The sequence below is a fragment of the Oenanthe melanoleuca genome, chromosome 5, assembly GCF_029582105.1.
Source record: "Oenanthe melanoleuca isolate GR-GAL-2019-014 chromosome 5, OMel1.0, whole genome shotgun sequence".
Taxonomy (NCBI): Eukaryota; Metazoa; Chordata; class Aves; order Passeriformes; family Muscicapidae; genus Oenanthe; species Oenanthe melanoleuca.
Genome location: NC_079339.1, coordinates 44,721,559 through 44,737,385, shown reverse-complemented (window position 1 = coordinate 44,737,385; position 15,827 = coordinate 44,721,559). Strand labels below are relative to the sequence as shown.

At 35.2% G+C, this 15,827-nt stretch overlaps 1 protein-coding gene across 6 annotated transcripts in view; it reads left to right on the top strand.

Annotated features, from left to right (window-relative positions):
• Window positions 1-15,827, top strand: part of TTC7B (tetratricopeptide repeat domain 7B) — a 120,848-nt gene that overhangs the window by 55,185 nt on the left and 49,836 nt on the right. For all 6 annotated transcript variants that reach the window (XM_056493177.1, XM_056493172.1, XM_056493173.1 and 3 more), the window contains 5 exons: window positions 760-864; window positions 2,132-2,249; window positions 2,441-2,498; window positions 5,916-5,988; window positions 7,253-7,413. In XM_056493177.1, the coding sequence (XP_056349152.1) occupies window positions 760-864; window positions 2,132-2,249; window positions 2,441-2,498; window positions 5,916-5,988; window positions 7,253-7,413 (515 nt within the window). The remainder of the gene's footprint in view (window positions 1-759; window positions 865-2,131; window positions 2,250-2,440; window positions 2,499-5,915; window positions 5,989-7,252; window positions 7,414-15,827) is intronic.

The following is a 15,827-nucleotide window of genomic DNA, read 5'->3' as shown; positions in this document are numbered from 1 at the left end:
ATGGATTTTTTAAAAAAATATATAAACTGGGAACTTAAGCTTTTATATGCAATTCTCTGTTTTCAGTTCTTTTTGCTTTTTGCTGTCTTGTTAGAGAAAATACATTCAGTATGTAATACAAGCAATTAATTGTCTAAAAGATCATTCTCAGTGAGGATATTTTGCTTATTTTCAGAATGGGGGAAAGGAATGTATTTTCCTTAGAAAATATTTTAGTAGCACATGGGTTCTGAAGAGACATGGTTCTTCTTCCAACTCTATTTACTTTGAGTTATCTTCCAAACTCTGATTGGATGGAGATAAATTGGTTAAAAAAAAGAGGAGCATTCTATCTTGTATCAGACTTTTTCCGGTGTGCTGTTTTAACTCCCACAGAACACCAAAACTCTGCTTCTTTAGAAAACTCTGTCCCGTTCCTTCCTTTCACTTGCCTTGCTCAAATGCTGTGAGTTTACAGACCTACCAAAGTTTTAAATGCATCTCAAGACTGTTTTCTGAATCTTGTACCACTGGAATTACATTCTTAGCAGGTGTTTCTCTGAGGATGCTTAATTAAACTTCGTAGGAGTTAAATAACAATAGCAGTGACTAAAGTCTTGTCTTTCACTGGCTTGAGGAACTTTGACCAATTGTAAACAAAATCTGTGGAAATGGTCTCTTTCACAAAGGAAAAATAAAGTAAATGGTGGAAATTGGAATCTTCAGTCTGTGAAACATATTTATGTTTTTAGTAATTTAAATGGAAAATGTTTTAAACAGTCTGCTCGAGCTGTTAAAGTCTTGAAGGAATGTATACGCTTGAAACCAGATGATGCAACTATTCCACTCCTTGCTGCAAAGCTCTGCATGGGATCTCTGCACTGGGTAAGCTTTGCCCTCTATCTTCTCAGCAGGAGCTGTACTAAAATCTTGATTTAGAAATATAGCAAATACTTCTTCACAGTGACTGCATGCACTTGGGCATATCTAAAAGCACAGCACAGATATGTATATGCACAGGTACATCCCTGTTTGAATGGCTAATTTGAAATACTTGGCAGTGGTTATGTTTATGAAGGTAGCATATTCTGATACTGGTCTAAGACATAGCTTAAAATATATGGAAATTGAAACACTGAAGACAGATCATAAATGCAACTTAGACTTCTGTTATTTTCTGTAAGAGGAAAATAACTTTCTGGAAGATAATGAAGCAAATATCTTATAATCAAGAGTCTTTTGGTGGTACCATGTTTGCAGGCGGCTGTGGTTTATGAATTTGTAACAGGGACAGTTGAGTATTTGAGATAAACTTGAAATGGGTGTATCTGTACAAAAACATTAAAGTGATCATGTTGTTTTCAAGATACTTGTATTTTTTAGAAGAACGAGTATATTTAAAAAAGAAGGAATAGAGAAGGGAAAGGTCACATATAGAAATTGAAAAGGTGGTATAGTAGCACAAACATGACTTGTTGAGGCTGACAAAATACAGCTTTAATTAAAGTTTATCCTAGTTCTGTAAATTGTTCCCTATGGATTGAGTCCGTATGGAGTAGTTTGCTGTACTTAGCATTTACAGTTACTGGAATGGATTCAAATGGGCTTTTTTTTTCTTTCTAGATTATTAAATAGTGTGCTAGCATGGCAACTAAACCTTGATTCTCTATGTCTTTCTCTGTTTATGAGTTTGCATCCATTCAGCAATGCAGCATTCAAAGCAGACTTCTGCATGGATATACTGGTTTTTTACAGGGTTAGAGCCATAGTTCTTGTGATTGATTTTCCTAAATAAATGGTTCATGGGTCAAGAATTCTATTTATAATGTACAAAAATTGTAGATTACATATATGGACCAGAAATACCTTTTCTATTAAAAAAAAGAAAAAAGAAGAAAACAAAAGCTCAGTAAGTGTGCTTTGTACCAGATTTCTCTCAATCACAGGTATAGGTATTTCAGCTTAAGATCTGTGGTTTTTACTCTGTATTTAGCAAGAAAACTAAGTCTAATGAAAAATGGAATAGTCTTTCAAAGCAATCATGGCTGAGATTTTAAAGATTCAGCGTGCATAATATACAATCTGAGCATTCTTATCATTATAATGGAACATTTAGCTTTAGACTTACATGGATATTTTGTAATATTTTCAGTTGGAAGAAGCTGAAAGATTTGCCAAAGCAGTTGTTGATCTCGGGGACAAAACATCAGAGTTCAAAGCAAAAGGCTACTTGGCACTGGGATTGACTTACAGTCTGCAGGCTACTGATGGTAAGATAGGAATAAACATTCACATTTGGAAATTCCTATGCTGCCTAAAAAAGGATACCTGGCAGAATGGTAGACATTAAAGCTTCTGTGTGCAGCCATTTTTTCAGTCAATGTATTAAAGCTTCTTCAGTTAGATTGTGGAATAAAATCTCATCATCATTTGTATCACTGATTAAATATATCCTTTTTAGCATCTTTGCGAGGGGTGCAAGAGGTCTTGCAGAGAAAGGCTCTTCTTGCATTTCAGAGGTGAGTGGGTGTTGATCTTTCCATTTTGTTCTGCTATATGTAGTGCAAAGCTTTTGTTATGTACTAAAAAGAGAGACTTGTAAAAGGTAGTGTAATGACAACTTCACCTCTGGGAATCTCCTGTCATGAGAACAGAATGTATTTCTTTAGCATTTATTGCAATCATTTTCTGCCAGAACTACCTAAATCGATTTCTAAGGATTTCCCTCTATTTAGAGATATTAGTGTTGCTCTCTGGTATAAAATATTTGCTCAAATACTCTGGTCTAGAAGGGAAAACTACACAATGGTAAGGTTTCAAGTTGTGGTTCAGTGAGAGTTCTTCTAAGATCTGTCCACTGATCAGTTTGTATGGGAGGCCTGTGCAATTATCTCTGTAGAAGCAGATTAATAGTTGAGGCCGTGCTGCTGGGCCTGAGGAGTAAAGTGCAGATTTTGAGGTAGTAAGCTAGGGGAAAATGAAAATTTCTGGGAATGTACATTACTGGATGTAACAGTGTAGGCAATGAGAGTGCAAATGTCATCTTCCAGGTGCATTGGAAGGAGTGCCATTGGGAATGACAGTAGTTCATTCTCATGGACTCTGCAAATGAAAGGACAATAAACTGGCAAATGAGAAAATTTCTACCCTAATTATAGAAAAAACAAATCTTGATGACAAAGCTGGAAAAAGTGCTGCAGCATCTAAATATGTCTTTTATGTTTGTATACCCTTGAAAAACCCTCTTTGGTGAGATAAGCCTAAATGTAGGCAAACAGATTTGTGCATTAATGTGAAAATGAAGTCCTGGCTGTTTGGTGGTGATTTTGTATCTGAGGGGATAAGTGTATTGTAGGTAACTTTAGAGTGAGGCTGGTATGTGTTGGTCCTTCTTTTTTCTGTGTTGTCTTAGTAATTCCTCTGTATGTAAATATGTTTTAACATATCTTTGCTCTTCTGTTCCTTAGTGGTTTTAATTTTTTATTACTTTAGCATTTTGTCTATGTTGAAACTGAACCTTCTACCTCCTGGTTTATACCTCAGTTCCTCACCCATCCCTCTTACCACTATTGACTTAGTCATCACTGTTCCTAACCAGTTTTCACCGATTCTGTGCATTCACTACTTTTGAGACCCTAATAGTGAATTGATTTCTTTTGAGCGTTCTTTGAATCAGCAAGGAATGACATGGACCATAGTGCAAAGCTGACCCTATTCTCCAGTTCAGAATAGTGATTCTCAAAATTCTGAGAGTGAACTTTTTGGATTCCTCAAAGCCCCCTTCATCCTAGCCTCAAACACTGCTGGGCATAGGGCATCCACAACTCTGGACATGTTCCAGTTCCTCACCACCCTCACAGTGAAGAACTTCTAATCTCAAATCTAAACCTTGTCCATACATACCATTGTAGAAACCTCCTCTCCAACTCTCCTGTAGGACCCCTTTAGGTACTGGAAGGTGCTGTAACATCTTCCTCAGCCACCTGTTCTCCAGGCTGAACAATGCCAACTCTCTCAGATTGTCTCTTTAGCCCTCTGATCATTTTTGTGGCGCTCCTCTGGACTTATTCCAACAGGTCCACATCCTCCCTGTGCTGGGGACCCCACACCTGGACACAACACTCCAGGTGGGGGCTCTCATGAGTGTGGAGTGGAAGGGGAAAATCATCTCCCTTGCCCTGTGGTCAGACTTCTTTTGATGCAGCCCAACACATGGTTGGCTTTCTGGCAGTAAAAGCACATTGCCAGGTCAAGTCAACATTCAGCTTCTTACCACTGTGAGATTACTCTTTCTCAATCTCCGTTCAATTTTGATGCTGGGTTGCATGTTAAGTTGTCTTTCACACAGCATACCAGTCATGCCTACTTTCTCTTACCACATCTGAAAAGAAGTTTTCCAAGAGGTGGAAGGTGAATTCCCTGTCTTCTACCAGTTTATAATGCAAGCAGCCTGGACTGGACTTGGTATTTTGACGTGCCTTTTTTGGTTTTTAAATAATGTCTTTTTTTTTGGTTTTTAAAAATCACCTACCTAGAGGGCCAATTCCTGAAGAAATAGAGGTACTGAAGAAATACAATTACATTTTGAACCCTTGCCTGAGCCAGATTTCAAGGCTTAACAATTTGTGATGGTGGCCATTCAAGAAGGTTTCTCTCTTCATGCAGTACTGAGGGGGTGTTTTTTTCACTAACTTTTTTTTTTTTTTTTTTTTAATTTTGGAAGACTTTCAGTGCTTTTTCTGTGATTGATGTGAACTCAAGTTTTACAGAATGCACCAAATGGTAGATAGATAGTAACAGCTTTATTCTTTCACTATCTGAAACTTGAAGAAGTACTGTCGAAGTGAAAATCTCTTGTTCTTGTTTAGTATTGTTTAAATTGTGAATTTAAATTTTAAAAAGGACTGATCCTGGACCCTGTTAGGTTTTACCTGTGCATCTCCAATTTACAGGTGAAGTTAACAAAATATGAAGCTGTCCCTTATTAACTTAGAACTTATTTGAAGCAAGTTGGGTGTAGTTACTAAACCAATGGACCTGTACAGCTCTTTGGACTTGAAAAGACAGAAATGCACAAGTCAGAAGCAGAAGGTTCTCTGAGGTTTTAGTGATTTAAAGGTCAATTTTGATGCTTCCTCCCAATGGAAGCAGCTCACTGGATGTTCCAAAGCTGATTATTGCACATTATAGTTCTAAATGAGACTTCATTAAAAGAATGCAACAAATGTAAATAAAAAAATAGCTCCAGGCTTCCTGGCCAGTACTTTCTACACATCATTTTGAGGTACAGTCATAACTTTTTTTGTTCTTATGCTCAAACATCCCCCTGCTAAAAAGCTCTTATTTTGCAGAAGACTTTATTACAGGGGGAAATAGTAGAGTGTATTACAATAGAACAATTTCCATAGAATAGTAAAATGACTAAGACTCAGAGGGTACATTTGACCAAAATATTGAAAAGAGGAGAACAAACATAATTTTTTTAAAACGTGGAAAAAAGTTAATATAATTAATCCCTTTAAAGGCATGATGTTCTGGTGAATTAATGTTTGGATTTTTTTTCCTTTTTTTCTGTAAGAAAACTTCATTTAATGATTTTCTCTTATAAATATTCTAAGTAATGACATCTAGTGTTTGTTTAGGAGTATAATTTATTTGAAGAATCAGTTTGTATTAAAGATTTATTTTTTAAGATTTAAATGGAAATGACATAATTATTTTCTATTAAAAATGGCTTTTCATTTCCCAAGATGCTTCCTTTAAATCAAGGATGATTGAGAAGCATAAGAAAAGTTGCTGAATATATCAAAATATGAGTATATATGTAGTGAAGAGATCTGAATATGAATAAATTAATATATATGCATTTATGGATAAGTCTAACCTGTCTGAATGGTGGAAAATTCACTTTTTGTTTTTGTTTCTTTTTTTTTAAGGGCTCATGGTTTGTCTCCAACGGATCACTTGGCAGCATTTTACTTGGCACTGCAGCTTGCCATATCCAGACAGGTTAGTTGTGCTTTGAAAGTAGAACATCATGCTGTCATACAAAGATTAGAATCGGTAGCTGTTGATGAATAGAGATGAAGATTTTTTTCAATAAAAACCTGGTTTTGCTTGTGCATATATTCATATATATGGAAAAAACCCTGAAATGCTCTCTCCAAATACCTTCAGTCTTATGCAGTTCTCCTGAGTTCTGTCAGTATTTCCAGCTCTGGGATGAGAGATAAAACAGAACTAATTCCACTTCAGCATTTATGTTGCTAGACAGAGGAAAAAAAAAAAATCAGTTTTTAAGTTGTTTTTTAGCTATTATGTGTAATCTCTGCTCAGATCCTAGAGAAGAGAGCTCTTGAATCTAGTCTTTACCAATCTTTACAGTGCTTAAATCTTGAGTACCTGCTAATATCTGTGCCCATCCTGAATACCTGTGTGAGGCTTGGTCATTGTGGACAAAGTTACAAATAAGTGTTTAAGAAAACTGGAAAATATTTTATCACTCTATGAGAGATCAGAGCTTAGTCCAGCTTGTACAGCTGTTACATTTAAGGCATTCTACCACACATCATATGAATTTGGATAATGTGGAACTGCTTTCTGTATATCATGGTAATCCTCTTCCTATGTCATGTTTATTTCACAAAGTAGCCCTGACCACAATTGTTTACATTTTCTAGTGACTGCTTTTCATTGCTAATTAGTAGCACAGAACTTGGACTGTGTCATGTTAGAGTGGAATGGATTGTCACTTTACTAGCACAAAATATTTTTGAGGAGGAGTCTATGACTATGTTCTGAATTCCAAAATTCTTGTGTTGCCTAATTAAATTTCTTGGTTTTAATACTTACTGTACTTACTTTGAACAAAAACACAGGCAGCTGAGGAGATAATAAAATTCTACATAAAGGAAAGTTACTGTTGCTTTATGTACATTTCAGTTAGGCATTACAATTAAAATACTTTCAAAATCATATAGAAATACAGCTAGGACTAGAAAGAGATTATTTTAAGGGGCTGACGGTAACTGTTTTATAAAAATGTGCATCTTACTTTCCAGGGTTAATATATTACCTAATTTTCAGTGTTCACTGTAGAGCAGCAGGTCCATTTTAAACTTCTGAGCAGTGTCTTACAGGAGTGTATAGTATTCTACATGTTACCTGGGTGAGCATTTTGAAAAATTTATGGGTGGAAATCAAGTAAAAAGCAATACTTCTAATAGTGGTGCTTTCTTTTTCTGTCTTTTTTTTTTTGTTTTTTTTAAATCAGATACCAGAAGCTTTGGGTTATGTTCGTCAGGCTCTACAGCTACAAGGAGATGATGCCAACTCTCTTCATCTCCTTGCACTCTTGCTATCAGCCCAGAAACACTATCATGATGCTTTGAATATCATTGATATGGCCTTGAGTGAATATCCAGAAAATTTTATGTGAGTGAATGTCATGTTTCATTTCTATGCTTTCTCTCGTATTTATTTTTTCCTAGATTCTTATCTCATTCATTTCAAGAGGGGATGGATTTGAAAATAGGTCTATTTTTTTTTTCTCAGCAGTCTTCTTTCCTGCCCATTTATTGCAAGTCTGCTTATTAAAGGCTTGTTAAACAGTGATAAAGGATTTGTTTTGGAAGGGAGGTTAAAACTGGATAGTTGATCTTACTTTGTTTCTTTCTACACCATCCATGTGGTTAAATTCTGCCTGTTGCATGCTTTGTAGTATTTTGGTATTTTCTATTTTTATGCAATATTGCAAGAAGTATAAATAAGACTTTACTATTAGGTAGGATAGATTTATCCCATCCTACAGATAACTCTATGGATATTGGATGGAATCTATTTTGTAAAATACATCATAAAACAGGGAATCTCCTAATTTGTTTACGTAATAACACTTATCTGAATTTGGCTGATGGACAACTAAATAAGTGAACAGGAAAGAAGCATGTTTGCTAAATGTTCTCTTGTTTAAGAAAGATATTGTTCTTTCTACTTATTTTTCATGTTAAGTACATCTTAACATACATTTGGATTTTATACTTTTGTAAGGGGTTTTGTTGGTGGGGTTTTTTATTTCGTTTTGTTGGGATTTTTTGTTTGGTTTTTTTTTGTTTCTGTTTTGGTGTTTTTTTGTTTGGTTGGTTGGTTTTTTGTGTTTTTTTTTTTCTGTTGGTTGGTTGGTTTTTTTAAAATTTATTTTCTTATGAAAATCTAATAAAATTATTTATAGGGCAATATCTCAGGGTCATTTTCCATTAACTTCCTGTCTTGCACTTTCATGTTTACCAGCTGTCACTAAGGTTGTAGTCCATAATTTACACATATTCTAGATGGTTATTTGGACAATTTTTAGAATTGCCTCATTCTTAACTTTTAAGTGACTGACCTATATCATAAATTGTTTTTCTATCAGTCTACCAGATAAACATGATTTCTTTAAGTATTATTCATTTGAAAATAATAACTCTAGTGGTTTGCCTTCCTGTTCCTTGACATTTCATGTCTTCATTTGACTGTCTCTATAAGGTACTGTTGCCTTTTTCCTCACAAATCTGACCACAACCTCTGTTGATATCACCTCTGGTCAGAATTTGCAGCCAGTTCTGTGCACTGGCTTTTGTTGCCATTTGCTGTGTCTCACTTTCTGGTTTGTCTACACACCTATGACTTGTCTCTGTTCTTATCAGGGGCTTCTATACATGTTTCACAATTTCAGAACTATGTAGCTGTTTCTCTTTCAAATCTGTATGTGCTTTCCTCAGGACAGAGGGTCTTGTCAGTAAGTGAAGGTTTGAGAGGCAATTGAAGCATCAGCTTCCTAATTTTATACCCTATTATTGTTAAAGACAAATCTGTTCAAAGCACTTTGACTGTCATCTGTCCATTCTCATTTCATCTTCTGCCACTTAGTGGCAATGTAAATAACATAGCTGCAAGTGCTATGTGTCTGAGTAATAATAGTTCAGAAGTATTTCTGAAACTGTAGTTTCAGAACTCCCTATTGTCATAACAGAACTCCCTATTATATATAATCCCTGTTTTAATGAGAGAACAAGGGTTCATTCAGTAAAATGTTTTAAAATACTCTTTTGAGCATTCAGAACGTATTTATGGGCTTTTCAAATGTGGTTCATGGCTTTTGCAGAGTAGTTTATACTGCAACTTTGGTTAAACATGTAGTCTGAATTGTTCATTACAGTGCTGATCTTTGCATTAATGTTTCTACTTTTATTAATCATACAGGTCATAGTAGTGGTTCTAAATTGTTGGTCCTGTTGTAGCATAATAATAATAATCATAATATTGTATCATAATCATAAGTTGTAATACAAACTCTGTGGTGATACAGTGTACTGGTACAAATCAGGGAATTTCAGAGATATATCTTGGCAGTAGGAATCACCATCAGATGCAGCAACAAATGCTGAAGAATCCAAGGTGAAAGAGTTAAATGTATCTCTAGAAAGTCTTTCGAGTCTCATTTTTAGTGCTGTCAATTTTCCAGAGAAGTCGAAAATATGATTGAGATTTCTTGTCTGCTCTCTGCAATTGGTACTGACAGCCAGACAGGCACATCTGGTCAATAATATAAATTTGGATTGATCTATCATATAACTGGATTATTTTTGCAAGGATTTATCAGCTTTTGAAAACTCTGTGTGGTGCTCTTGAAGTGGTTGACAATGCGTACGTGCATATATATAAAGTACAAAGCACAGCTGCTCAGTGTATTGCTGAATCCATGTTCTTATTTTGCAACTTCTATAAACAATATAATCTCATGGTATTTCCTAGTAGATTGGAAAGAGATCCTCTTGTGTTCCTCTACAGCTTGCTAATTTTTAGATGCACTGAAACATTTCATTATTCACCTGTGGTGCTTTATTGGGTTTTGTAAGCACTTCAGATGTCTTTATGCTTTGTCTTTCACTTATGTCTGCAGTCTAGGTAGCTAAATGCTACAAGAGTTCTCTTGGTATTCTCTGTGTTCCTGTCAGAATTCTTTACTCCAGCTTTATGCAAATTGATACTGTGATGGCTTTGCAGAGTAATAAATCTCTATACTTGGAAATATTAAAGCATAGTGCTTTTGATTTATGTTATTCTTTATTTCTTTAATTTCTCGTGCATTATTCCTATCTGCATACCTCTGTATGCTGTAATTACATTGCTGCACTGAGTGCTTTTCTTGCTCTCTTCACAGCTGTATGTTCTTTCTGTTTTGCATTTCTTTAAATAAAATCTATATTTTCATAAGTTTAATACTGCATCTTTGTAACATGCCAGAGGTTGCAGAGAAGTGGCTACTTTTCATCACTCGTCTGTTGTAATCAATTAGTAAATATGTTGTCTGTCAGTTTTTGACATTTGAAAACTTGGGGCATTCCTGGAGTTTGTGTTCAATATTTGAAGTGTACAGCAAGCATACCTATGGCTCTGCAATTCATATTAGCCTTCTTGCAGTATAAAGCTAGAGAGCTGGCCAATTAGATAATGATTTTGCCCTGGGCATCTTAGGTCAATAAGCAAAAACAAATTCCTCAGAGCCAAAGAATTCTGTCCCATCATTATCTAAAGGAGTGGAAGGAATGAGCAAACTCCCATGGCTGTTAGCAGCAAGGTATAGCTTTTTCTTTGAATGGAGTTGATTGTTCCTCTTGTATTCATTATATTGGCAGCATAAATGTGCAGTTTTCTCTGAGATCTGAATAGGTATTGGGAAAACTATTGGCAAAAATCTAAAAAACATGTGAAAGTGAAATTTTTTTCAGAGATAATAAAAAGAAAGTTATTTGCTGAATACTTATAGCACTATTTTTTCAAACTTTTTGTAGGCTTAAATTGCTAGATTGTAGCTACTCTACTTATAAAGAAATCAGCTGTGTGAATAAAATCAGTCTCCTTTTAAATGCTGGCTAATCTTTGGAGCTTCCTGCAATGTGAACATGCTTTAATCTAGGGACAAAAAGATCTCTAGACAGAAGATTACTGAACATTTTAAGATACTGAAAAGATTATGAACTATACTCAGTATCAAGGCTGAGATGGGTTGGAATAAGGTGCTAGCACTAATAAACCTGAATAGGTAATCCCAATCAGGTGCTGCTGTGTTTGAATTCATTGAAAGTTAAGGGCTTTGTCCTTTCATTAGAGAGCTTGTCCCAGTAGTAAAAAGGTGAAGTTTAGTTCTTCTCCAGCTTGACAGGATTTTAACCCACAAATGATGCAGCTCAGAGTCCTAACCATCAAACTATGTGGGAAGCTGAGTGAGATGATCCCTTTCTCCTCCTGAAATAGAAGCAAGGATGTGCTGCCCTGAATGTGAGACTAGGCAGGAAGGAGCCACAATATATCCTACATTGCTAAAGTACTTAGCCATGAGTGGGAATTCAGATCTAAGTTGCTTGGGTTTTCCTTAATTTTATTTCTATTAATCCAGTGATTTCCCACTCTGAATGTGTAAGCAGTCCCAGAGGTGTGCATTACAATCTGAGAGTGTGTTCAGGGTGATGCAAGATAGTGGTGGTTGTGTTGCATTGGTTCATACCAGGCTTGTGTTTCTTGTATGATATATATAGAACATGTGCAATTACCTGAGCAGCCTTATTTACAATATTCCCTGGTTTTTAATCTTCTTATTACAAGGAATTTATATCTTAGTGGTGTATTGAATGATATGAAATCTTGAAACAACACTTCTGTCTGTTTTTAATTCATGATTAGTCAAAAGTAGATTCTCAGTCAAGGGAGATAGAGTCAAGTTTCTTAGTGAAGTACTTAAGATATTGTTTTCTTAATTTTAACTGTTTGGAGTTCCCTTATTATTTCAAATTTCAATTATTTCAAAGTATTTCAAAGGCACTTAATGACGAATATAATGCCTACAATTAGTATAATCAGGCAAAATAAATAGTAAATTGCTAATTTTGTACTGAAAATTGGAACTGCAATGGATAGCAACTGACAAGCTTTTAAAGTAGTAGAAGTAGGGAACAGCAGATGGGTTATTTGAGGAGTGCAAGCATGTTATTTTAATGTTAAGTACACTCAAAAAGGAAAGGCATATGGTAACAGGTTTGAAGACAGTTTGAAGACTTAGTTCACAGATTAAACATTTACATTTCTTGAAGTGTGATGGAAATTTTTTTTTTTCCAAAAATACTTCACAGAAGCATCAGGTCAATATGTCATTCCTCTGAAAGCCATTAAATCTTTTCCTTCCTGACTCTCAAGGCCTCTTTTGAGCTACATTAGATTTCCCAGAATCACAGGGCCTTTTAACATTCCTCTCAGTTCAATGAGTAACAAACTTGTTTCCTTCTTGGAGATGTCCAGGTGGGCATAAGAAGAGAACTGGTTGGTACAGGCACTGTAGGATTATACGTATACACTGGTGTTTTGTGGGGTAGGAAGATATTTATCAACTGAAGGAAACAGACTACCCTATTCTGCTTTCCCAAGGTCAGTTGTAGTTGCACTGCAGTGTGTGTAGGTGGTAAAACTTACTTAAGCTTTTGTGGAGTTTTTTCCTTGATAAAAGAGCACTAGGAATTATTTGAGGAAAGGATGATAATATAAGATTGCACAAGAAGAAGTGATGTGTTGTGCTTGCTGTAATAATATCTTTCAGGTTTATGTATGCATTCTTGTCAATATTTGACAACGTGAATTTTCAAATCCATTCCATTTTGATCATGTTTATATTGGGAGTTAAATGAATTAGTTCTCAGGAATTATTTTTCTGTAAGTCATGAAACACAGTATCATTTGCTTGTGATTTTTCTTTTTATTCTTCTACCCCATTCCCCCATCTCTCTTCCCCTTTGGTTGTTGTTATATGCTTTTACTGAATGGTCCATTAAAAAAGCATTGTTGATCGGTAGATATTACATTATATAACAAATGGGTCATTGGCCTCAGGGTCTTACCTCTGAATTATGTTTTCTAGACTGTAGATTCTTTGAAACTTGATTGAAAGAGTCCCAGTTTGGGTCATGAACTGGCTGCTGCAGGGAATTCAAGGCAGGGAATCAAAAAGTTTTCAAGTATAACTAATTTGTTCTGGCTTTAGTCAGAAACTGTTTTCATTATAGTTTAGAGATCTACATTTTCTTAAGGACACTGAGTTCATAATATGGAATACAGTATACATACAGTGCACCAAAAATCACAGGTCTGACTGCTTTGGGAACAAATATATGGGGAATAATAGGGTGCAAGGAAGGCTAGTCAATGGATACCAAATATACCTATTCATGATTTCCACAAAATTGTGTTATTTTGGGGCTTGAGGGCTGGTTTTATTGCTTGTTTTGCTTTTTTGAGAGTCATGCTTCAAATAGCACTCTGAACAGCCTATTTTTACTTCATCCATGTTTCTGTGTGTATATGGGCTTCCCAGTACATGGGATTTGTGAGGTTAATGCTAGAGGTTTGGTGAACAGTTTAGGACATTTATTTTTTGTTACGTTAAATGCTTTTCTGAAGTTATTACAAAAACTAGATTTGTTTGCTTGACCTTCTGTTGCCAGTGTTGGGCATTTAGTGATTTCAAGGTACTTACAAATGATGATTTTTCATGTTTTATAATGAAGTCGTTATATTTATGCTTTCCTGATAACAGAACTCTCCTTGGATACTCAAAATGGAGTAGACTGACTGTGCAGCAGTTCACTTTGCAATTGCAGCAGACACCTCTATAAGTTTCTTTCTGTACTTTTATTATCATGGTTGCATCTAAGATCACTGAATGTGTAAATACATCCTTTATAAAACTATATGTCTTTCATAGTCTGTCCAGTTTCATGTTGTCATTCTCCCTGTAGATTAAATTTTTACAATTGTGTCATTTTATATTTTGGTGATGAGCCAGGTTTTTGGGAGTTGGGTAGTGTGAAGTTAGCTGTAAGCTTCCTACAGCAAGTGTGAAAGGGACAACTGTCAAAACTGGATGCTTGAATTAATATTTTGAAGCTAGGGTGATCAAATCTTAAACCTCCTGATTGTCTATGTGTTAGAAGTTCCTAAATTCACTTTACTTTTTATATTAATATACATTTAGCTGAAGTATACCTTCCAGAGAACTTCAGTCTTCAGAACACATCAGAACCCGGAGAAACCATTGTAGCATGTGATAACTTGTTTCAGTACTGGAGTTGCACTATTCTGGAGTTGCATTTTTGTTTTTAATCTGAAACCCTTATTGTTTTCTTTCCAGCCATTGATTTTTCTATCATAATTTGCTAAGCCCTCTGCAGTCCTGGTGGCTTCATTCTCTTGATGGTAGCTTCTTTGATAAGACCACGTCCTAATGTCCTTTCTGATAAGAATGTTGTACTTGCTGGCAGTAAGGATATGTTCTCCAGCCTTTCAGTTATTCTTTGCACTGTAGCCAGTTTTCATCACATATGAGCCAGAACTGCACAAATATTTCAATAACACTAACTATATCATTAAACAGAGAGCTACCTGCATCACATCTCTTGGAAAGGATTGTGTTAATTATTTTGAGCATAATTGTTTCACTGGGGACTTTGATTCAACTACCTGTTTGCTGGCATTCTTATTTGCCTCTTGGTTAGTTATTTTTATGGTGTGTTCCCACATACAGATTGTAAAGGCTGTGTTTGTTCCAATAGCTATATATTTCATTTTTAAAAAGAAATTTAGCCTGACAGCTTTTAAGCTGTGCTTCTGAACAGTTTCTAGATGAAGTTTCCCACTGTGTTTTATAAGGATCTTTTCACTAGGGGGATATATTACATGTAAATTAGAGTCCTGTTGGATTCAATTGAATTTCTGAAGTCAAGGATTTTAAGGCAGTCAGCCCTACCTTCTTCTAAAAGAAGCTACCAACTTGCAGACAGTAAACTATTGTCAAAATCTGGATTGTGAATGAGATAAACACTGGCAACTTCAGGATTTTCTTCTAATTTTAGCTTTTTTCTTCTAAACTATTTATTTATGAATAAGTACAAGATTTTTAGAAGGTTGCTTACAGTACATACTAACATAGGGAAAACTGACCATGCCAAGGTTTGGCTTCCTGCCTGTTTCCTAATTTCTTATGTTTCCTGTCAATCATCAGAAGTTTTCCTATGTATGTAATTGTTGAGTGCAAGGAGCGACTTGCTAACACTTTATCTGGAAAGGTCAATAAGTTCAGATTCTTGCAAATAATCAATTTTGAATGATATTTGTTTCACCTCAATTTTGTGCATTCTGTGTAATACTTCCCTACTTCAATTATTCTGTGGGGTCTCATAGTTAACCTGATTTAATTTGCACAAGCAGTTGACACTATCACAGTTTGTTACAGAAATGACAGCAAACTGTATGAAGTATGCATGTGAATGTAAGCTCTACATCACCACATTTATTTTTCCCCTTAAATTCAGATCATCTGAAATGAGTCTGCATTGTATGTTAAAAAGGAGTTTATTTTCAGAGTTCAGTATCTTTAGTGTTACATTCTGCATCATCCTTTCTGTGATTTTTTTTTTTTTTTTTTTTTGGTGCAGAATTGTTGTCAAAGGCATCACTAGTTAATCTAAGATTTTGCAAGTCTTATGATTAGACTTGGTGAGGGTGTTTTTTGGGGGGTGGGTGTGTTGTTTTGTGGGGGTTGTTTTTTTATTATAGTGCTTGGTTTTAAAACCAGAACAACTTCTTTTGAATTATTCTGGTATTTGAGGATTTGAAGTTGTGGGATATATCAAATAAGCATTTAAAATTAAAAAATGAAATATTATATAACTCCACACAGAACTGGTATTTGTCACCTTTTTTTTATGCTCTCAAAATTAACAAGCTATATATCAGAATAGATTATATATAAAGTTTATTAT